The 24,946-nt window shown below is 44.5% G+C and overlaps 1 protein-coding gene and 1 long non-coding RNA gene across 3 annotated transcripts in view; both read left to right on the plus strand.

Moving 5' to 3' along the window:
- The first annotated feature begins 3,338 nt into the window (after nt 1-3,338).
- LOC109282084 (uncharacterized) lies at nt 3,339-15,200 on the plus strand. The gene is made up of 3 exons (XR_002088970.2): nt 3,339-3,591; nt 12,668-12,714; nt 15,120-15,200. It is a non-coding gene; the product is annotated as an uncharacterized LOC109282084 (long non-coding RNA).
- A 2,492-nt stretch (nt 15,201-17,692) lies between these two features.
- Nucleotides 17,693-24,946, plus strand: part of STK32C (serine/threonine kinase 32C) — a 277,360-nt gene continuing 270,106 nt past the window's right edge. Inside the window, exon 1 of one of the 2 annotated variants that reach the window (XM_014611373.3) lies at nt 17,693-17,990. In XM_014611373.3, coding sequence (XP_014466859.2) covers nt 17,906-17,990 — 85 coding nt within the window. In that variant the 5' untranslated portion in view covers nt 17,693-17,905. The remainder of the gene's footprint in view (nt 17,991-24,946) is intronic. The other variant, XM_019482914.2, reaches the window with a different exon arrangement.

Below are 24,946 nucleotides of genomic sequence, written 5' to 3' on the forward strand. Positions count from 1 at the left end.
ACATATTGCTGTCATTCCTGGAGGACTAACCTGTAAGCTCCAACCATTGGATATCTCCGTCAACCATTCGTTCAAATGTTTCATGAGAAAGGAGTGGGAAAAATAGATGAGCCGGGGTGTTCATTCATTCACCCCATCTGGAAAACAGCGACGAGCCACCTATACAGAAGTTTGTAACTGGATCGTTGCGGCCTGGAGAGCTGTGAAACCAAGCTCTATAATCAACGGCTTCTTTAAAGCTGGAATCCTGGATGGTGCATCGGGCGAAGAGTCAGACTGCACCAACTTGGAGGACTACGCCGATGAACTTGAAGGCGCTGCTTTTGTAGACATGTATTTTGGGGAATCAAGTTACAATACGGACTTTGAAGGTTTTTGAACATTTTTTAGACATTTATGTTTTAATTTTCATTAAAGACTTTTAACGTTTGCAATGAAAGATGTGATTTTGTAGCATAGGTTTTTTACGCTTAACGTTGTGATAGCACACCTTTAGCCAGTAGTTAAATTGAAACACTAGTCAAGCAATTAACTTCTGGGAATACTAATCAAGCAATGTGCTCATTAACTTCTGCTACACGTGCTCTTGCATAAAAGACTCTGCATAGCCTGCACCCTCGCATAGCCCGTGGCCATCCTTTTTTTTTGTAAAATCGTGTATACCCCGTGGGATATATGTGCGAAAATATGGTACTTCATCCTAAATGCAAGATTTTGCATTTGACCTTGTTGAATCTCATCTGGTTTTCTGCAGACCATTTTTACAGTGTATCCAGGCCATTATGGATCCTAGCCTTACCTTCCAGAGTGTCTGCAACTCCAATTTGGTGTCATCCACAAATTTGCTAAGCATGAATTTAGTCCTATCATCCAAATCATTAATGAAGATATTGAACAATACTGGACCCAGGACAGACCCCTGGGGAGCCCCATCTGATAGGCTCATGGAGTATCAGAAGAGATTAGGCCAAAAAATGAGTATGTTCCAACACCTGGAATTCCTATCTGCTTCAAACGCAATAATTCAGGAAGAAAAAATCTGGAAGTCTCAAGAGAAAATGGCCTGGAGTCAAGGATTGATAGAAGCATAAGAAGTGACCCTTCTGACCACTCTCAGTGTTTCCTCTCTCACAAACTTCAGGTATTGAACTCCAAATGGTTCAATAAATCAGTGATTGTTGGAGCAGGATACTTTGGCAACCAAGCTGCTCTACCAGGATAATGTGGTGTGCAGCTGATTGTTGCCATTGCATGTGGCCTTGGTGCTAAAACCTAGCAGTCAGTGACCTTGACTGAGTCAAACTTTAGTTCTGCAGTTTCCTTCAAAATATAGACTTGGTCTTAGATATAACTTCCAGGAGTCTCCTTGGGACATTTCAAAGAAGATTTGGAGGTGCTTCCTACATATTCTTAAGTGTTACAGGTGATATCTACAGACATATCTGACACCCCAGCGTATCATGGTTGACTAAAATAGATATCAGAAGAATCAAGACTTGCATAAAGATAATGTTTGTGCCTACTGATCTCAGGGCTGTGTTCTGAACTATGGTACTTATTTTGAAGAATGAACTGCTTGAAAGGCAATGGCAGCCAAATTTCAGAGAAACTTCCCCACCATTCTGCCAGCTTCCCTAGGTTTACAAGCAGTTTGGCACACGTGAAATAAATCAGTTTTTCACTTAGGAGAAATAGGGCAAGAACCTTTGGTTCCAATTCCAAAATAAAACTTGTCAAATTAAGCAAAGGAGACAATTCCTCTATTTCCAACCAGCTCCAGTAGGATGTAAAAATGAATCTGTTTAAAAACTGGTAACACATCTCCTTCATATGTCCATCATTTCTTACTGAGATGTTTGGATAATAACATATATAACTAGATAACAAATAAACAAACAAACAAAAAAGAAATGAAGGAAAGAGCAAGAGAACAAAAGACTGCTGAAGTGAACAAGAAATTAAAGTGATGAGCTAATCAGATGGTGCCACATAAAGAGCTCTTTCAGAAACAGATATAATGACATGACACTGGACATTATAGTGCTGGTAAAATTAAACTTGGAGTTAAGATTTATATTTTAAGCTGCAACACTGGTAAAAAAAAGAAAGAAACATGTAATTCAGAACTGGTATTGTAGTATCAAAGATAAAAATGATGGAAGTAGCAGTGGAGAAAGAGGTGCACCCATTTTTATTACCCTTTAGGGTTAGGTAACATGGTAGTAGAAATGCAAGTAAGCCATCTGCATTATAGCTTCCACCAGTGTTACTATTAGTAGAGTTGCACTGACAGTAAAATATATATCCAAGGTGTTTTTTATGTCTAAGCTAGATCTCAGATTTAAGAGTGTGACAGCTGCTGGGAAAGGCTCCTTTTTCATACTGACCATTGCAGCTGACTATAATATTACTAGTTAACTGTAATGATGCAAGAATACTAGAAAAAGCTGGAGAAGAGCTATTACTATTAGCATCTTTTACAGTAGAATTGGCACAGTATTTACAGAAACACTAGTGACAAGACTTCTTTGCAATAAATGTAGCCGTACTGGAGTGTACTATCCTACAGAAAAAAGCATATCAATTGTAAAGATTACATTCCTTATGCAGTCCCCAGCATGTTGCAGCTATATACATCCATATTCAGTAAAGGTTTTTTGAATAGGAATCTTACTATTACAGTGTGCCAACCCTTCTTTTCTACAGCCAGATTAAGTGTGTTTTATAATATTTGCCTTTTTGCAGTTTTACTATAAACAGCAGCATTTATGTTGTGAAGTAATTTTCATCAGCTCAGTGAAATGGATAACTGTGAAGAATCTGATGCTGCTTCACACATAATAAAAGCAGAAAATTGTAAAATGTGAGTAAATAATTATAACCCAAATTTAGAAGCTATTCTGAATATTATTCATACAAAATAGTATACAGTATCAGCCCATTTGTACTAGGACCAACTCTCCTCTTACAGTGGTTTCATTCTCAGTGCTTTCATTGACACTATCAGAGTTAGTCCAGAGTTATACTATTGTTAAAGGAAAATCAGTTACCTAGCAATTTATAACAGCTTTCCTAGTGAATTTCTTCTATCAGACAAGAAAAATTTGAGAAATGAACAACTTTCAGATAAAGCTGAAACATTTATATTGCTGAAGTAAGAGTCAAGAAATTCAAATAAAAGATTTGCTTTATACTCTTGTAATAATTATGACTTGCAACCATATAAGATAGAACTATAGGTCAACAAGGTAAGTATGAGGATGTTCATTGCCTCAAATGCAGAGCTCAGTAGCTTCAAGGACTTTGCTCTTTGAGAGGAACTGGAGAAAATCCTTCCCTAGAGTAAGGTTTCAAATAAGAACTTCATAATTTTACAAGAAGGAAGCAAAATTCAGCACCTTGAGACCTGGAAGCTGACACCCTTGCTCCTTTGTTTGAAGCCAAATTTGCATATCTGAAAAACAACCTCAACATAAGAGAAATTCCTGGCCCAGGAGAACCTTCTATCACCAAGCCTCCTGTGAAATATTAAACATCATAACAAGAAAGAAGCATAATTCAACATCCGGTTTGCCATCAGGCACCTTTGAGGTAAATAGACTGCTCCAACTTTTATCCAAGTCTAATTTTCATAAAATGAAAAATGAACTTTTCCAACCAGTATTGTGAGTGAAATATGAATTTTCATTTCTACCAGGCAGAAATTTTACAATCTTTGCATTCTCCTGTGCCTGAGGAAGGTGCCCAAAAGCTTGCAAATAAAGAGAAAACTTTTTTTGCAACTGTCTAGTTGGTTTAATAAAATACATCGTCTCTAGCACACTGACTTCCCTAGAGTAAATAATTTGACTAAAAATGTAAATCACTAGAATTGCAGAAAGTATTCATTTGGTCCTGTTTATATTGCTGTAAAGATTATAGTATTTTGTTCCAAGTGCCATGGATTTTATCAAAGTGAAAAGCTTGTGACTTGCCAGCTGTCTGCCTGAACAATGTTACTGGGATTTGGGTGAGACGTAGCATAGATGGAACAGATGAAAACCTAGGATATGGCACTATCTTCACTTACATGCGTCTTTAGCCGACAGGCAGATTTACAACTAGGGTAGGCAAAGAAGTTCCCATACTGATCAAGTACAGCTGCACACCCATTTCCTCATGGCAATTTTTATTAATAAAAAGAAAATGTAAAAGTCTTAAAATAACATAAAATGTTAAGCAACAAATACCTGACACACTTTCTCTAAAATCAGAGGGAGATGACACACTTCCATCTAAGTAGCTTTTATTGGATGTCTCCCAAAGGCTCTTGCTATCTTATTTAATAAGATTTTTCTTCAGACCATTCCTCAAATCTCATCTTTCTACAACTGAAATAGGAGGCTTTTGTTACATAGTTTTCAGTTAGCAGTTACACAGAACTGGATTTCTCCTCATCATGATATACCCTATCTAGCAACTACAATTTCCAATAATCCCAGTAATAAATTACCCAGGAGCAATAACAGATGCAAATATATTCCCTTCTGTTCTTCCTGTCCCGTAATACAAAACAGGCAGAGATACAGACATCAGACGGTGATCACTTCAAAAAACGATAAAAGGAAAAATTTTGTCAGACAATACATAGTTAAACTTTAAAATTACTGCCACAGTTCACTGAGGCCAAGAAGTCAGCAGAAACCTAGCAATGATTAAATATTGTTAGGTATAGATAACAAGAATTTAAAAATTAAAAGTTTAGCTGGATATTAAACTTTATCCTTCTTAAACAATCTGCGTACTCTTTTTATTCCTCATTTAACAACAGCAAGATACTATGTGTACTATAATGACATTTTCGTTTAACAGCAAAATACATGGCATAGATTTCTGATGGCATGAAGATGTTTAAAGTAACATGGCATTACTTCATAACAGTGGTTTTAGAAACACAAAGGAGGAATGAAAAATGGAGAATAAAATGAGAGAGAGAAAAAAAACCTGTACAAGTATTTTCTGAGTATTCTTGTCCTAAGTAACTTATTCAGTTACCAAAATCAGCACAGCCCACCTACTTCTGAGGAATATAAACAGTATATTCAGAGTTGCAGAACTTGATATTTTAAAACCAAGTTGTTTTTAAACTCACATATTTCAAAACCAAGGAATATTCCAGTTTTTCTGGGGACCAGAATACTGGAAAGCAGATTCCATCTCTTTTCTTTTCCTGGACTTGAACATTGAAATATAATTTATAGGCATATTCTACTTTCTTCACAAAAATATTAATTGTTCCTAAAATATGCATTTTCATATAATTAGCTTAATTTTGTTACTATATGGCTGTTGATGAAATTTAAGTTTAAGAAAAATTAATTATTGAGGCTTTTAATTGTATACAGTATTAGGCTGATTGTGAATGTTAGTATTATTAATAGATATCCAACCTATTGGAAGAGCACCCTGTTTTCAGATCTTAGGAATAGAAAGAAATACAGTTCTACTATGCAGACAATAAAATTCCCACTGAAAAGAGTAACTCCAGTTCGCCAACTGAATTACAATGGTGTAAAACCAACATGAGACAAGTTTGTTACCCAAGACCGTGAAGAGAATCAAAATTTGAACTGCTAGTAGAATTTATTTGCAAAAGGATTAAAATTTCTAAAATAAATACGTTTATTTGCCACCATTTATCCCAAGCCTTTAGAAACTGTGCATAAGCATCGCTTCTCTTACTGACATATATCTAATTAGAGGTGGGAAGGAACATGGTAACATGTGCAAAAGCAAACAGCAGCACTACTCAGCAGTTTGGGTATAAGTTGCAACTCTCATATTGAGGTGGGGTAGTTTGTATTTTTTAGCAAAAAAAATATATCGTTTGTCTACTCTGTCCATCCCAAATTCTGAGTCAAATGTAATTCATCAGAGCCAGAAAAATATGTCTGCATTCCTCATTTTCCCTCAACAAATGCTCCTTTTTCTAACTTTCAATATTGGCAGAAATGATTGAGGAAAGGAAGCAAAGTATATCATTGTTTCAACTGAAGCTGCACAAATTATTTAGATAAACAGAACCTAATTGCCCAACCTGGACTATGGCCACATACTAGGATTAATTAGTCAAATTCTGTCAGTTGCTCTGGTGTAAATCTGGAATAGCATTTCTAAACTTGATTTCCCTTAAAACATGCTAAAAGGGGCGTGTCCACACATGCAAGCACGTGCACTTGCAGCAGCTCAAATAGAAGCGGGGCAAATTCGAGCTGGGGCTTTTTGCCTCAGCACTACCCCTTGTGCCAGCTGGACTGTTGAAGCAGCCCTGAGAGTTCCCTGCACCCTTTACCCACTGCAGCAGTCTGGCAGTGGGGGCTGCTGCCTGGCTGTGACCTGCTGCGCACCTGCCAGACTCAGATGGGGACTGCACAGCCAGTAGAGGCATCTGCACCTCTGGGCCAGCTGCCAGTGGACTGTGGTTGCAGGGTTGGCCTTTATGCGACACTACTGCCATTTGTGCCCCCTGCCCGGCCATCTGGGCAGCTATCACCCGGAAGATGTTCCCAGTGTGGTGGCCTGCTTTGAACTGTCAAAGCATGTCCTTCTGGCCCCATTTGGCCAGGTCAGCCACAGCCACATGGATCCAAGGTGCCAGCTTTGAGCAAGCAGGGTCCTGCCACTGGCCTCCCTAGCAGGAATTCTGGTGTTCCCTATTTGAAAACTGAAAAATCCCTGATAAAAAAATCCCAAAGTCACTCTCTAAAATACCCCCAAATCCATGTTTCTCCACAAGTAAAACAAAAGACCACTATAAAGAGAGAGAGAGAGTGAGACAGAGACAGCAATCAGTTGGGCAATGTTTTATTGATATATCTACAGTGTTAAAACAAATCTCTTATCATAATAATAAAGTGAACTCTAAATACAGGTTTCATGAATTCATGGATACATATTTTGCTGCCCTCCCACAGGGCGATGGCCCCCACACAAGGGGTTGGTCTCCCATACAAGGGCTATGACCCCCCAACAGGGGGTTCAACCCCTACAAAAAGGGTTTAGCCCCCACACAAGGGGTTCAGCCTCCCAACAGAGGGTTCAGCCCCCACACATGGGCTACACCCCCCCAACAAAGGGTTCAACCCCCCAACAGGGAGTTTGTCCCCCAAACAAAGGGTTTGGCCCCCCAAAAGGGGATTCAGCCCCCAAAATGGGGTTCAGGCCCCCAAAAGGGGTTTCAGCACTCTCACAAGGGGTACAGTCCCCCAACAGGGGCTTCATACCCCACACAAAGGGTAAGGCCCCCCCAATGGGGGCCAAATGGTCCCTGCAGGGGCTACCACCCCCCTCACAAGGCCCACATGCCCCACCCCAGCCCCCTGATTGCTGCCCCACTTGCCCCATCCCCTGCCAGCTGCTGCAGCCCCCCACACTGGCTTCCCCAACCAGCCTCACTCCCCAACTTGCACCCCCAGGCCCCAGAGGCTACCCCCACAACCCCAGGCACTATCACTTAAAAAAAAAAAACCCAGAAAAAGAACAGGAAAAAAATGAGAAAAAGTGCCTCTGCTTACCTTAGAAGCAGGGATGGGGGGGCTCCAGGGCCTCCTGGCAGAGCCCCCTGGGCAGCACAGGGCAGCGGGGGGCAGGAGGGGTCAGGCTGGGGCTGTCAGCCTGCCCCACATTGTGCGGGTGGGGCCCCAGACAGACGGCAGCTCCGACTGCCTGTGAGTGCCAGGGTTTGGGTTTTTTTTAAGTATGGGGTCAGGAGGCAGGGATGGGAGGGCTGGCGGGGGAGGGGCCAGCCGTGGCAGGGGTCAGGGGCCCCGGGGGGGTTGGCAGGCCTTAAGGGGGCTGGGGGAGTGGGTGTGGCCATCAGGGGTCCCCCCCACAGTCCCTTTCCCCCCTCCTTCAGCCCCCCAACCCCTTACTCACTGGCACTGGAGCCCTGGTGCTGAAACACATGGCTTGGCTGGCGCATGTTTCAGCACCAGGGCAAGGGGCCAACCATAGAGATGCTCTGGCAGCCTGAGTGTCTCTATGGAGGACCCAGCCTCCAGTTGCCTCAGGGCATGGTCAGGGACTGTGCCCTGCCCCGCTTCTTTATACTTTGCTTTTTTTAGACCCTGGGGTCTAATTTTCTCCCCGCGCTGCAAGTTTGCAGCAAAGGAACATTTTTTTGTTCCTGCATGTGCCTGTTGCCCCACCTCAAAGGGGTTTGAGGCAGGGCAAGATACACATGCACGCTCGTGCGGACGTGCTCAAGATCTTTAATGGCCACAGCCAGTAGCACACACACATCAAATGGTACATCACTCCCCACTTCTCCTTAGCACAAGTTTTGAGGTCCTAATTCAGCAGTAAGAGTGAAGAATGCTCTCCTTCAAATCAAAATTAAAGGAAAAAAATGAAAATCAACATAGAGAAAAACAAAACAAATTCAGAGCATGGTCCGAATTCATAGCTTGAAAACACTTATGCCAGTTGACAAACTGACTTGTTATCCTGAAAGCATAGATTATGCAATTTCAATTAAAATAATGATTTAGGACTTAACCCTGTACATCTTAAGTAAAACTCAATACTGAAGTAAAAGGAACTTTGGCTGAAAAAAAGTACAGAACTTAGCTCCTGATAGCTAATATACAGCAATCTCTACTTCACTATAGCAAAGTAACTGAAATACTTATGTACAGTGGCATAAGAATCATGACAGACTGATCGCTTTCTTGGAATCTTTCTGGGCTTGTGAATCAGAGACAAAGTGTTAGGGCTTAGACGCATATATCTGATTTCCTTGAGAGCAGGAGTAAGCCCATAATATAACTTTAATTAGGTTTTAGTGCTCCCCAGAGATTTGAATTATGCTGAACAAACATTCAAGTCTTCTAGTTTTTTCCTATTAGGCCTGTTTTTCTTTGCAAGGCTGAAAGCATCAGTTTCAAAGCCCAGAGGTAAGCTCCTAAACTCCATACACAACATATAGAAAAAGCTAGGTGCCTCAGAAGTACAAGCCCAAAAATGTCCCACTAATTGAGGGGTTGCCAAGAACTGACCAATAGGAAATCTACAGTGTATGTCTAAACTCTCACAATTTTCTGGTGGTTAGATTCCTGCAAACAACTCTTTCCATCCCTTTGAGCTTTAGAGCCTGAAGCACATTCCGGAGGGTAGGTTCCTACAAGTGTGTGTGTGTGTGTGTGTGTGTGTGTGTGTGTGTGTGGGCGCCAGCATGCGTGTGTTTAAAGAATTGAGCAGGGCTTACTCTTTTTAAAACATGGCAGTGGAAGAGTTGGTAGTGCTACCTCCCTTTTATGTAATAGTCTAGTAAGTAGAGTATTTGTCTAGGAAGTGAGATATTTTCCTCTCAGCTTGAGGGAATTCAAACCAACATCTTCCACCTCTTAGGACAGTGCCCTAACTGCCAGGTTATAGGCTATACCAAGGAGAAGTCTGATTCTGTATCTTAGTGGTTAAACACTGGGAGTGGGGTTCTTGGATTCCAGACCTTGATCTCTGGGCACTTGCTATGTTTTACAGTAAATAGCCATTGGATAAAAAAACCCAACAGATAGGATCCTGGCAGCGGGGAATTAAATTCAGAATTGACCCTTCCAGATAAGTGGCCTACGTATTAGGCTACTGAGTCATATTCCTACTTGCTAACTCTCCTGGCCCCTGAATCTTGCATTCTTTACTGTACAGTGATAATTTTATTGGGAGGGTGGAGTATACCTCCATTCAGTCTAGCCTAGAGCCCTCCCTAGAGCAATATCCAGCAAAGGGGAAGTCATAGGTTTGAAAACCATCATGTTGAGAACAGAATTCACCCCCTGTTCTCCATTTCCTGGACAAATTCTTTTATCTCTACACTTGTATAAAAAACATAGGTGGCAGTACTAATACTAATTCTTCCTCCATAAATAGCTGTTTTTTAAAAAGAAAGCAGTTATGACTGTATTTTATGAGGGGCCTAATCTTGTTGGCATGTATGAGATATGGGACAGGGAGGTCCAGAAGAGGATGATCCCCTGCCCTCCATCAATGCTGACCTCGTGAAGGAACACCTTGAGAGGCTGGATACCTTCAAGTCAGCTGGCCCTGACAATCTACACCCCAGGGTACTCAAGGAGCTGGCGAGCATCACAGCCCAGCCCCTGGCATGGATCTTTGAGAACTCCTTGCACTCTGGTGTAGAGCCTGAAGACTGGAAGAAGGCCAATGTGGTGTCTATCTTCAAGAAAGGGAGGAAAGTGGATCTGGCAAACTACAGGCCCATCAGCCTGACCTCTATCCCGGGGAAGGTCTTAGAAAAGTTTATTAAAGAGGCCATCCTTAATGGACTGGCTGACACCAACATCCTGAGGGATAGCCAGCATGGGTTTGTTGCTGGTAGATCTTGCTTGACCAATCTCATTTCCTTTTACGACCAGGTGACCTATCACCTGGACAAGGGAGAAGAGATTGATGTCATATATCTTGACTTCAAAAAAGCCTTCAGTCTGGTATCCCATGATCACCTCTTGGTGAAACTGGCCAACTGTGGCCTTGGGTCCACCATGATCTGCTGGCTGAGAAATTGGTTCTGTGGTCGGACCCAGAGGGTGTAATAGACGGAAGTCAATTGTTGTAGTGCCCTGTGACCAGTGGGGTCCCCCAAGGCTCTGTCGTTGGACCTATATTGTTCAATATCTTCATTAATGATGTGGATATTGGAGTCAGAAGCAGACTGGCCAAGTTCACCTATGACACCAAACTCTGGGGCAAAGCATCCACACCTGAAGACAGAAGGGTGATCCAGGCTGACCTGGACAGGCTCAGCAAGTGGGCGGACGAGAACCTGATGGTGTTTAACACTGAAAAATGCAAGGTTCTCCACCTTGGGAAGAAAAACCTGCAGCATGCTTATAGGCTCAGCAGTGCTATGCTGGCTAGCACTACGGCAGAAAGAGACTTGGGGGTCATCATTGACCACAAAATGAACATGAGCCTTCAATGCGACGATACGACTAGTAAAGCGAGCAAAACACTGGCTTGCATCCATAGATACTTCTCAAGCAAATCCCAGGACGTCGTTCTCCCCTTGTACTTGGCCTTAGTGAGGCCACAGCTGGAGTACTGCGTCCAGTTTTGGGCCTCACAATTCAAAAAGGATGTGGAGAAGCTTGAGAGAGTCCAGAGAAGGGTCACGCGCATGATCACAGGTCAGGAAAACAGACCTTATGATGACAGGCTGAGAGCCATGGGGCTCTTTAGCCTGGAAAAGCGCAGACTTAGGGGTGATCTGATGGCCACCTATAAGTTTATCAGGGGTGACCACCAGTATCTGGGGGAACATCTGTTCACCACAGTGCCCCAAGGGATGACGAGGTCAAATGGTTATAAACTACTGCAAGACCGTTTCAGGCTGGACGTAAGGAAGAGCTTCTTTACTGTCCGAGCCCCCAAGGTCTGGAATAGCCTGCCGCTGGAGGTAGTTTAAGCACCTACATTGAACACCTTCAAGAGTAAATTAGATGCTTATCTTGCTGGGATCCTATGACCTCAGCTGACTTCCTGCCCCTCGGGCAGGGGGCTGGACTCGACAGTCTTCCAAGGTCCCTTCCAGCCCTAATGTCTATGAAATCTATGAAATATGTTCATGGCACCACCCCCCTCCTTCTCTCTCCCCTCCATGGATTGGGCCATTTAGTAGGGGTGTGCAAAGTGGGCCCTATTCGATTTGGATTTGGTCCAAATCTGGGGCAGTGATTCAATTCATTGATTCAGATCACTGTCTCTGATTCTATATGGCAGAATCCAAATCTGAAGATTCAATGCTGATTCAGAGAATCAGCGATTCGGCCATAGACAAAGCTTTAAATTTTTTTTAACATAATTTGAAGTACCAGTGTGGCTCATGAACACTGCGATGCTAGGGCAGATGGAGCATCCCACACGAGTCGGGGGGGCCCATGATCTCGGCAGCGAACCCAGAATTGGACCAGAAGTACTTCCAGTTCACTTCCAGGTCTGCCAGAAGTGCATGGGGGTCCCCCCTGTGGCTCCCCTGGCTCAGTGATCAGCCACGGGGGGACCCTGGGTGCCCCCCCCAGATCCAGGAGGCACCAGTTGCCAAGCTGGGGGGGCGTGGGGGAGGGCCCCCCGCGTGCTCCCCGGCAGACCCAGAAGTGGACCGGAAGTGCTTTTGGTCCACTTCGGGGTCTACTGCTGAGCCCAAAGCCCCCGTGCTCCTGTGGGACACTCCATGCACCTCAGCATTGCAGCATTCATGAACTGTCTGCTACCTAGAGGTATGTAGAAAAAACATTTAAAGCTGTGTCTATGTCCAAATCGTCGAATTTTCTGAATCTCTCCAAATCAATTCAGAAGGTTCCAATTCAATTCGGAGTGATTAAAGGGTCCTTTGATTTGATTCAGGTTTGGAGATTCAGCCACCAAATTGGGCCAAATCTCTGCCAAATCAAATCAGGGACCAAAGCTTCGTACAACCCTACCATTTAGGGGGATTGGGTGCTGCTAGTCGATCAGGTAAGGAAAGAAGCAAAACTTTCCAGCCAAAAAGGAAAATACTTACTGAGTTTAAATATCTCCAAGATTAGGCAGCTACCAAGAGCAGGGGTTCTTTTGGATTGCATTTTGGACATAGGCATCTCAGGCATTTAAAGTCTTCTATGTCCTCTTCTAGGTGTCTAAGTCCTTCTTGGATCTGGATCAGGAAGTTATTTTTTCCAGGTAAAAGAACCAACAGAGCTGGTGAAATAAAAAGTAATTTTCAGAGTATGATCACATTTTTGTTTTGAACATGTTTTTGAGAGATATGTGAAGGTCACTGAGGTATAAAAAGAGGGTGGCAGCATGAATTGAATTCAAAATAACTCTGTATGTCTTGATTTTCTAAAAAGCAGCAGAGAGTGAGAGCTGCTGAAATGGCAAGTGAATGAGAGAGAGACTGAACCTTAAAATAGGATCTTTTATATTTTTCCACAGCACATAATAGAAGGAGAAAAGAAGTGAAAGCAAGACTTGAGAATACAGACACGTGATTAATTTCAACACAAAGCTACTCCAGTACTAAACAAAAAATGGTGTCTGGTAGAAAAAGAGTGCGTTCTGTTCTTTGAAAATTATTCCTGCTGGTTGTTTGACTTTTGACCAAATGCTTCTAAGATTTACAACCTACCATTTCTAATCCATTTACAACTTTTAGCCTTCAACCAAATAAAAACAGGACAAAGACTCATATAACAAACATGTCTTTATATAAGGCATGGATCACAATAACTAATACTTATACACGTATTTTTAAAAGTAGCATGAAAGAACATAGCATAGAAACTGAAAGCAAAGCAGAAGTTATATCCCAGAGCCGTGCTATTTGGAGGAAATGGATATGACTTAATGGCTACAGAGGTGTCCTCATCTTTGGCAGTTGTGGTGACACTGCTTGACAGACAGAAAGCAGAGATTTCTTAGGAATTTTTTGGATTGGAATGAAGATTGTGTTTCATATAATAAACAACCAATTAAAAGTGTATCTTAGCTATCATGTTCCTTAAGTGTCACATCTATGAAAATAATTGTAAGCAGTTCCTAAAGTTCAGTAAAGATGAAAGCAAGTTTGTAATGACACATAATTATAATCTTTTATTAATAATAATTTTTGCCTCAATATTGAATTTTATTTCCTAAAAACAACAGGAACAAAAGTTAGAAATTAACAAAATGCATACACTGATTATTGAGGTGATACAGCTGTTCTCTTATCTGTTGTTACACAGGACAAAAAGTGATCTTAGGATCCTGATTGTGCCCCCTGTTCTCCATATTTCTTATCTCGCCTTTGCCTTAAAACTGCCTAAGAGAGCATCAGTAAGAATACTCATACTTACGTGTTTGCAGAATAAAAGCTACAGGTTGCAGGCTTTTGGGAATAGTGACTAGGAAACCACATTCTTCTCAGTTACATGGTGTATATCCTTTAGCTTAGTAAAATTACTGAAGATAGTGGAGTTACCCTGGATTTATCACAGGTACTGTAATTCAAGAGGTGTTTTTCCACATTTAACACAGGGGAGGAAGTCCCTCATCTTGGATTTGAGTATAACATGGCAGGGGGCAGGGGGGGCACATGGCTGCTGTGGGAGCCACAGATCCTGCCTGCCCCACCCCTGTCCCCAATCCCCTCATCTCTCCCCTACCAGTTATCTGTCCTTACACATGTCCTTTGCTGGCTGCTTACCTTCCAGGTCTGGCAGGGTTCCAGGCTTGCTGTAACCTGGGCATGGAGCACATGGTTTTCTGGCCCTGGCCTGGTAAAACTGTTGTGGCAGTGGCAGCTCTGGTTGGGCCCTGGGAAGGGGGCACAAACAAGGAGGCAGAGGCTGTAGGGGAGAAATGGTGAGGTAGGGCAGATGTGGGGGGCAGAGGTGATGGGGGAGCAGGCAGCGAGGAGGGCCAGGCACCAGGGAGAGCGCAGGTGCTAGAGGATGCAGGCATGGGGGTGGGGTGAGTACCAGGGGACAGGCATGGGAGGGCAGGCAACAGCGGTACAAGTATGTGTGTATGTGTGTGTGTGTGTGTGTGTGTGTGGTAGGGGGGAGAGAGACAGATGGTAAGGGTCAGGTTGCTTGGCTCCCTCATTCCCTGCCCCCACACTGCTTCCCCTACCACTCCCCCACCACCTGCCACCCGCTGCCTCCCCTTTTTTCGTCTCCCCTACTGTCTGCTCGCCCCCCCCCCCCACTGTTTACCCTATCACCTACGCCTACCACCTGTTCCTCGGCCACTGCTTTCCCCACTGCAACAGTAGGGGAGGATGTATTAAAGATAACTCCCCAACAATTAGATTCTATACATGGAAAATGATTAATCAATTTATAACTTTTCCATGTATAGAATCTAATTATTGGAGATTGCCTTAAATTCGGAGTTGTCTTGGATTTGGGTAAATACGGTACTCCTGTACACAGGGTGGACTCTACCTAGTATCTCCTCTCTGCTTGGTAAACTGTACTGCATAGTCTTGGAACCACTAACAACAATAAACGTAACTCCCTTGGGCACTTCAAACGTGTGCTTTATGAAACTATGTTTTTGACAGAAACTGGAATAACTGATACTATGCACCTCCTTCACAGCTCCTGATCTTCCTCTCAAGAGGATCCAGTTCATCTCCAAAGCCACAGAAATAGGTAGATAAAATGAAAGTGTCTCACTAGTGAGTGATGCGGTTATTCAGAGGAACCAATCAGTTCAACACTCATCTGGCTGGCTATGAGCTGCATGCATAAGGGTTGGCCACCTCTACCGGCAGCTAGAATCTCCTATGCTAGGTTAAACAGTGGCATGGTGCCTGTCATGTACATATAGGAAACAGAAATCTCATACCTTCCTTTAATTTTTATCTACATGGAAGTGCTCAGTGGAGTAACACTCTTCTTTACAAAACACAACCAAATTGGGCATTTAAGCACTAAGCATTATTTTAGCCTATTCAAGTTCTGGTACTACACCCATTGTAGTATCAGATCCAAAACATCTAACCTCAAGCCCGAAGTTTTTCCTCTGTGTTAAAACTTGTCATAAAATGTCTTCAGACCCAATTCAATAAATATGTTTATATCAGGAAAGCTTGTGAAAGTTTGTGGAAGCCACATAAAATAAAGCATTGATTTTCTGAGGTATCCACTAGTTTAAATCAAGACTTTATTATAATATTTGAAGAAAAATCAATGTGTCTGTCTCCATTAATAGGATAACAAATAGCGGTAAGTTCTACTGACTAATTTAAGATACTCTATTTATGCTTGTATAAATAACAACTGAACATTGGCAAAAACCATATCCATGATATAGTCTAATTACCTTTCATAGTTGTCATGGTGTTTATATATGTGTTTAAAAATAATTAAACCCAGTGAGATATCTACTACTAATAAAAAAGGCCTTTATACAACTGAAACTTAAAAATATTAGAGAAAGATGGAGCCCTCTACCTAAGGATCCTATTGAAGCAACAGTCCCATTGATATCTTGGTAAATTGGGTGTGAAATGAAAGCTTGATTAGTCCACTGTATGCAAAGGGAGTTTTGCATAAATTCAACAATGGCTCAGTCTGGCTCCCAGGGAAATCGATAATAAATATATACTGATGCTGCAGAAGCAGTGTCTGGCCTAAACACAGATGATATACATTTAAAATACAGTGCTTCATGGAAAATGAGCATAATATGTACCTGCTTCTGTACTGTTGACCCATCAAGTAAAACTCCCATGGAAGGCAGTGGATGATGTCCATATAAGTAACAGGATATTAATTTTTACTAGGTCTCAATGAAATTTAATTGAGCATGCAACTAGTCAACTGATTTCAGTGGAGCCACTCACATGATTAAAGCATGTGCTTAAAGTCTGTGTTGAGTCAAAGTTTTGATAAATATTACACATATAAACGGAGGGGAGAGCAAATGGAAATCATGTATATTCCCAGCTATGAGAGTTCAAAAATCCACATCAAATCACAAATCAAAACAGGGGTCAATAAACAGAGAGGGTGGGGAAGGAAAGAGAAAGAAAGAAGACAGTTGCTATAGGAATAGGTCTAGAGATATTTCTTTTCTTTATCCATCATCTGATCATACTTTCTGTATTTTCAAGATCAGCAGGATGAAGTTTAATTGCTATTACTACTTGCGCCTAGTACAACTTCATGGCAATGCTCTAAAAGGATTTTTGCTATGCACAGCCTGCAATTTAAGTAACACAAATACGTGAGGAGAAAACGGCTGGGAATTAATTAGCAATGCAAATGAAAAACAGTGTAACCTTAAAAAAAGTATGCCTACATAGTCCACTTACAGAAGCGCTCCAGCGCCAGTCCCCCCCCCCCGCCTTTCCCTGGCTCGAAGACAGGTGATGTGACAGACTGCTTCCAAGAACTCATTCCCACTGACATGGTTTAACCACAGAAAGGCCTCGCGCTGCATTTCTGGTTGTGAAGCTCTGCTGGCCAGTTTTGCCAGCGGAAAGCCGGCCGCCTGGGGTCTACAGCAGGCTGATGGCATGTGTCAAGGAAGAAAACGACCTCCAAGGACTTCTCTGTGCTCTTCCCAGCCCCTCACTGCCAGAGAGGGGAGGTGTGTAGTGGTGCGACATGCAATGAATCCCACTGCAAGAGGAGGCTATTCCCACCCCAGCAGCTGTCTTTCCTTGCTCAGCGGTGGAGGCAGATGTGGCCCTTTGCAACCCCCTCGCCCCCCGGCTCGTGAATCACAGCGCAGTCACCACCTGCAAGCCGGGTCCTTGCTTTGACAACCCCGCAGGCAAGCGGGCGTGCGAAGCCAGCTCCAGTCCTCCCCTCCCCGCCAAGCCCCCAGCCCAGCCCAGCCCAGCCCAGCCCAGCCTAGCGGCATCTCGATGATCTCAGCAGGTTAAAGGTAACTCGGCGCTGGCGCTGCTCGGGCGCCGCCTACCTCGCATCGGGGCAGCGCGCGGGGCCGGCCCCGGCGGCGAGCCGCACCACGTCCCCGCGCTCCCCCCGGGGCTGGCGCCTGCTTTGTGGCCACGCTCCCCGGCACCTGCCTCCGGGAAGCCGCGAGGGCGGGAGGAGGAGGAGGAGAAGGAGGAGGGAGGAGGAGGAGGAGGAGGAGAAGGAGGGAGGCGAGCGGGGCTTCGCTCTCGTGATTCCTCGCCTGCATCCAGCCTGGCCGCTTGCGGCTCCAGTGCGCTCCGCTCCCCGCAGCAGCGCCCGCGGGGCAGGAGGCAGCGGGGCCGGCGCGACCCGGGCCATGCGTGCGGGGCGGCGCGGAGCCTCCGGCCGGCGGCACTGAGCGCGGGCGGGCGGGCGAGCGGCGGCGCGGCTCCTTGGCCACCCTGCAGCGGCTCGGCACCGGGGCAGGGCATGCCCGCGCGCCTCCGCGCCCAATGTTTCACTGGAGCAAGTGGAAGAAGAGGATGGGGGCGACCACGTCCTCCTCCAAGAGACCCGTGTTCGACGAGAAGGAGGACGGTGAGTGCCGGCGGGGCGCCGCGGGGCGCGAGGCAACTCCTCGGCCGGGACGTGGGGTCCGAGCAAGTCAAGGAGCTGGGCTGGAGATCGCTCCGGCGGCTGAGCCCGGGGCTGGGCCGGGCTGGGACCCCTTTGTCCGGGCAGCAGGGTCGTGCGAGGCAGCACCTAACTTTGCAAGTGTCCCGGGAGGTGCAGCGCTGTTGTGTGTCCGGGAGCTGCTGCTGCTGCTGCGGGCAGCCGGCGCGCTCCGCTCCGCGCCGGGATCGTGCCCCGCGCCTGCGGCTCCAGCCTCGGGCACGGCGGGGCTTGCTGCCCCCCGCCGCATGCTGTGCAGGGGATGAGGTTGCAGGCAGACAGAAATGCCGAGGGGGTGAGTAGCTGTAGCCCCTGCAGAAGCCAGCTCCCTCCTGGAAATGACAAGCCCGAAGTTATTCTCAGGGCAGTGCAGCCAGCCAGATAGATGGTAAACCTCCCCGCATGCTTCCTGCACTTGAAAGCTGAATGGGAATAACTGGACGTCCCCCAAACAGATGTTGCCACACTGGAGCATGGCAGTTTGGCTAGTTGGAAATCTCTCTCCACCCCATTTTTTGGGCCAGTTAGAGCAGCTTTCAGAAACCTCCTACATTGCACACTGTTCCTCTTCACCCAACCCCTCCAGGGACACACACATGTGGCAGAGGCGCAGCTACATTTGCATCAGCCAAAACCATTTTTAGATGTGACCCCAGCCTCTCTCAGGCTAGAGACAGACATTCAAAAAGCCCGAACCTAAATTGATTCAATCTTTGCAGGTTAGTCTCACCTACGTAGATTGAACCGATTTGTAAGTGAATAGACATTCACTTTGGATTCAGGAAATGCAGCCACATGTCTGTAGAAGCTCAGGCTAGAAGTTGAGGGGCGCTAGAGCAGCCCTCCCTTTCCTTCCACAGCCGCAAGACAAGAGAATCTGACCTGGAGGGTATGGTCAGGCCCCCGCCAGGGTGTTAAATATGATTAGGGTGGGGTTTAAATCCTTACCCTGGCCTGTAGGGACCCCAGCCTGGGTGTGCCTGGAGGGCAGCAGCATGAAGGCGATGCAACTGCAGCTGTGGGCGGGTGCCTTGGCAACCGGATTGGCCGCATGGGGTGTGTCAATCGTTTTCATGGCTGTCTTGCGTGGCTCGGACGCACTGGCAGGCCTAGAGTCCGGCAGCTGTCCACCACAGGGACTCGTGTACCTGCAGCTGCTGCTGTGCCCCCTGTCCATCACTGTGCAGCGCCAGGCTGGCTGCAGCCACACTAGAAGCTGTGCGCTGGGCAGGGCCGGTGGGGATGTTCTGCCTCCCTTGTCTCCTGCTGTTGCTGCTGCCTCTGCCACACTTCTCTGGGTGGGCAGAAGCTTCAGCCCGGTGGTTTCTGCCCAGTGCATGGAGCTCCTGGTTGCCTTCCACCCACTCCACCTGCCCACAAGGGCTGCTTGCTCATTGCACAGGGCAGCTGGAGCAGGTGGAAGGAAGCTGGAAGTCAGAGCTCCATGCACTGGGCAGAATCCACCAGGCTGAAGCTTCCCACCCAGCCACCCAAAGCAGCGCAACAGGGCACGGGCAGCATTGGCAGCATTGGCAGCAGCAGCTGGAGGTGAAGGAGGCAGAACAGCCCCGCCAGCCCTGGCCAATGCACAGCTTTTGGTGTGGCTATAGCTGGCCAGGTGCTGCACAGTAACAGAAGGGGCGCGGCAGCTGTTGGCACGTGAGCTCGCTGCGCCGGGTGGCTGCCAGGCTCCATGCCCGCTGGCGCCTCTGAGCTGGCCAGTCCACGTGGCCAGTCTGGCTGCCACGGTGCCCACCCACAGCTGCACCGGCATCGCTTCCATGCTGCTGCCTGGTCAGTCACCACCCGTGCCACTGAGCTGGGCTGTCACAGAGCTGTAGCTGGCTGGGAAGGGCCCTGCTCCTGTGACCCACCCTGGGCTGGCCCCACCAGGGCCCTTCCCAGTCGGCTGCAGCTCCATGACAGTCCTGCCTGGCCTGGGCATGGGGAGCTGAGAGTAATCTGGCTGCACAGCTCCCGTGGCTCCAGCCCAAGCCAGGCCTCCTGGGAAGGGCCCTGCTTCTGCAGCCCAGCCTGGGCCAGCCCTTCCATGCCCACCTTCAGCAGTTCCCACAGGCTGGCCTGGCTTACCTGTCCAACCCCAGCCACAGGCAAGGCTGGCAGATGGCTGGGCCATGCCTGCTGGCTCTGGCCACACGCCTTCCCCTGCTGCTGTAGCAGCGAGGGGTGGGGGTTACTCTGATAGGAGCTGCTCTGCCTGACCAGGCAGTTCCCAGGGGGAGAGGGGAAGGAAATGGAAATAAACCCCCTCTCTGCCTCTTTAGCCTTAGGGGGCCATGCTGGGCAGTGTCTGGCCACACCTCTGCTCCAGCTAGTGAGCAGAGGGGAGGGGCCAGCCCTGCTCTCTGGAGCAGACAGCACAGCCCAGCCCAGCCCAGGGCTCCAAAGCATGCTAGGATGCTGGGGCTTCTGGTTTAATTTTAACCAGAAAACGGTCTGGGACAGAAGTTCCATAAACCAGAGTGACCAAAATCTGTTAAGTCTGATACTACATTCAACCAGGTTTATCTGAAACCAGTTTCTGCTGTTTTGAAATTGGTTTATATGCACTGAACTTCTGTTATAGGCTTAAACCAGTTTCACTTAAACTGGTTTATGTGTAACTTCTGTCCCTTTAATGGTTTACTTTTGGGGTAGTTTGCAAATGAAAAGTATGTTGGGCAGCAGTGAATTATGCACTGTAGCATGTTCTACATCCTTTTTCCCTCTCCCAGTCTACCCTCTCAATTTTTCAAATGTCTTCCAGTAGTAGTTCTCTTATTAGAGGATTCAGGGCTGGTACAGGGTGTTTGGTGTAATGATGTGACCAGCACTGCCTTATCCTCTTCTGAGTAAAGGAGTTTAATTTTCAACTTATAGCATTTAGGTAAACTGTACAATTTCATTTTTCCTATATCAGGATTCACAGATGAAAGAATGTCTTTTGACGTACTCCAAAGTGACATTCAAATACCATTTAATATTCTATTAAGTAGCTAGACAGTGTGATTTTTACAGTTCGTATTTGGATATTGCGTGATAATCTGATAATCAACATAACTTCACTCTATATGGTCACAGGTATTGGGAAATCCTATTGATTTAAACAGGAATGTCACATAGACTTGCTGGATTGGGCCCTCTATGATAAAATTAATACAAATTGTTAATAAAACACAACAGATGATTTAAAAGAAAACAGAACAGGAAAACAGAAGTTACTGATGACGTGAGATTCTGACCTTTCTATGAATAAGAACAAAACCCAGAAGATTGGGCAATGATGAATGATGTCCCAGTACAAAATCATAAATACGTTCACTTCTGTTAAAGTGATCACACATAATATGTTTACTTTGATGCACAATAGACTTTAATGCTAAGTGACTCATGGAGCATCATTGTATGCATTCTGTTTGTCTTCCTCACTAGTATCAGGAAAGCTGCCTTTATAGCTATGAAAAAATTAAGAATAATACTGTGGGAAATATAATACTCTGAAAGAAAATGAAGTAAGGGCCTGAGGGAGAACATTTATTGACTACCTATAAGGAGTTTGCAAAGCAAGGATTAACATATGGTTAGATACCTGCTTAAGTATCTTGTTGAATCTGAGCCAGAATATTACCTTAAATTTATGTAACTCCTTGAATGACTATTTTCAGGCCCACAGATAAGGATCCCCTCCCTTCCCCAATACATTTTATTGACAGTGTTTTACACAATTTTAAGTTCATTAACAATTGCTACAGTGGTAAGGAAAAAATACTAGTTCCATTGAAATCACTGGCAAATCTCCACTTGACTTAAGTGAAGCCAGGATTGTATACTAGATGTGTAATATTCTGAACCTAATGTATATATTAACTAGCACCCTTAGGGCACAATTATGCTCATGTTTACCTGAGTGCAGTTCTTATTGATGTCACTTGTGTAAGTGAGGTCAGACTTGGGAACCTACCATCCACTCTTAACAGCTAGAAAATATGCTAAGTATGGAAAATAAGCTAGTGGGTATTGACTAACAAGCATTTACTAGCCATTCAAAGTAATTAGGACTGAAGAATTATTAACACAGGCATCTCTTTTGTATTAGTAAATGGTACAAATGACCAGGCTACATGCACTACATTACAACTAACTAACCAAGTACAGAGTTGTGATATAATTGGAATGGAAAATAAAAGTGATGTTAAGATCAATATGACAAAATCCATGAAACCTAGTGCAGCAATTCACTGTATATAGGGCTTGCCCATATGGTTTCTATGTGCATGGAACTTCTATGAAGACTCCAAAAACGTTGTTATTGAAGTGGTTGCATGGTAGAAGCACAAAGTGTTACCCATTTAGAATGTTAATGGCAACAAGAACAATGAGCAAGACAATTATAAAATGCCTTAGAAAATCAGCAGCTTTACTATATAATTTAGAGGGCATTTTCTTCTAAACAGAACCTATATCTTTAAAAAGAAAGAAACCTTTCTAAATGAGGAAATGTTGTCAAAGGATTGATTATTATATATAGAAAGAAAACTTGCATGCAGCGCTCCTATACAAGGGTAGACTTATTACCATTTCATAGATATTTTTAGGTAGTGCTTGCCTTTTTCATCATTGCTTGTTAGTATATTCAGAGAAATCACAGTGTTGTTCTGGTGTACTCATATTTACTGGCACAGCATGGTTGCTATGGAGATCTCTTAAGACATTTTGATGATTTCCTCAAATAAAAAGCCAATTAATACGTCAGTTTTATGCATGACATAACATGAAAGAGTTACTAACATTATGACAGTTTAAAACAATGGTTAATTAAAAAAACTGGGCAAAAGTAGTCTGGGGTTTATAATTGTATCGTACATGTCCCTAATGACAGGCGTAGTGGAATTAAAGACATAACTGTCTAAAATTGACAGTGAAAGATTCACTTAATTTTAGTTATACTACAAGGGTTTATAGAAACACAAAATTATTATACATCTGTTAGTAAAACAAAGTCCAGAAATATCTTTCAGATAAATCTAAATATAGATTTCTAGATTTCAAGGCCAAAACAGACTATTATGAGAATATGGTCTGACCTCTTGAGCCATAGGAATTCCTGAATTAGTTACTCCCTCAATTGTGATAGTTGTCGTTGAGCTGGTGCATCTCTTTTAGGAAAAAAAAATCTGTTGTTGTTTAAAAAACATCCGGTGATGGAGAATATACTACAAACCTTGATATATTGTTCTGATTATTAATTACTTTTCCAGTTAGAAGTACTGCCCTCTTTTGTGTCTAAATTTACCTAGCTTTGGTTCCAGCCTTTGGATCTTGTTATACTTTTGCTGGTTAGACTGACACTTTATCACCAAACATTGGTTCCATGTCTAGGTACCTATAAAATTGTGGTCAAATGACCTTTCAACATTTTCTTTGATAAACTACATTGATTGAGCAACTTGAATCTCTCATTGGATACTATATGTTTTCTAGATCTTTAATTATTTTATTATTTAAAATAATTATTTTAATCTCTTAATGATTCATTATTCTGAAAAAATTGTACACCAGAACTGAATTCTGTATGTCAGTAGCAGTTGCATTAATGTCAAAAACAGAGGTATTATAACAGGGGTGGGCAAAATAGGGCCCAGGGGCCGGATCCAGCCTTCCAACAGATTTGATCTGGCCTGCAAGTGGACGGCTGCCAACTCATTAGATCTAGCCTGTGGGTGACTGGCAGCGCCAACTGCTATGTGGTGCTGGGCAAGCAGCAGGACTGCTTCAGCGGGGCAGCATCAGCCCTTTATGTAGCGGCATCAGTTGTGGACCCGAGTGGGGCTTCCACCAGAGTATGTGGGTGGCAAAGTCAGCTATGGATGCCGCTGGCAGGTTTGGGAGCCTAGATGCAGAACCTGCCAGGAGCTTCAGCTGTGGACCCAGGCAGGAGCTTCTCCCACACTTGGCAGGTGGCAATGTCAGCTGTGATCTGTGTCAGGGCTCCAGAACGTACTGGCTTCACCCACAGCTGACTCTGCCTGGCACAGGAGAAACTCCTGCCTGGGGTCACAGCTGAGTGTTGGGGCTCCGGACGAACTACAGCTCTGGCTGGTTTCTAAGAGAAGAGAAGAGAAGAGAAGAGAAGAGAAGAGAAGAGAAGAGAAAGAGATTGATGTGGCCCTTGACAGGTCCAAACTCATTAAGTGGCCTTCCAGCCAAAATAATTGTTCATCCCTGTATTATAACCTCTTTATGCTTGCTCAATATTCTGTTTATGCGTCCAACAATTGCATGAATCCTGCTACCCATGGTGTTGCAGTACAAGATAATGTTCACCTGATGCTTATCTACCAAGATCCCCATTTTTTTTTTCAGAATGACTATTTTTCAGGATCGAGTCCCCTCCAATATCAACCTATCAACTAATAATTCTTAATAAATGTGTGTGTCAGTAAAATGCTACTCAATTTAATCTGAATTGATATTAAATGGTCAGTCACCTGCTTCCAGACAAATATGCTTTTAGTCTTGTCCCCAATTACACCAGACACCCTTTTGATGTTTTCTGGTTTGACCTTTAAAATGGTAGAGAGCATTTCAAGGTTATGCTCCAACTAACTGAAAAGTTGGTCTGAAAAAGAAAAGATCTCTTTATGCTTTGTGATAACTTACAAAGGAGCAACAGAACATACCCACAGAGTAGTTCTCTCCACTCTTTTAGAACTTAGGTGGAAGAGCCCTTAATTGTATAGAAACTAACTTTACCTTCTACAGTGCCTGCTAAAAATAAAGTGGCTTGACTTACATGCCATAGCTGTGCATCTGGAGCTGTTTTTCAATCAAAAAATTCTGGAAAAAAGACTGCCCCAAATTGAACTGTATCAAGAATTATT

Source organism: Alligator mississippiensis, chromosome 6 (genome assembly GCF_030867095.1).
Source record: "Alligator mississippiensis isolate rAllMis1 chromosome 6, rAllMis1, whole genome shotgun sequence".
Taxonomy (NCBI): domain Eukaryota; kingdom Metazoa; phylum Chordata; order Crocodylia; family Alligatoridae; genus Alligator; species Alligator mississippiensis.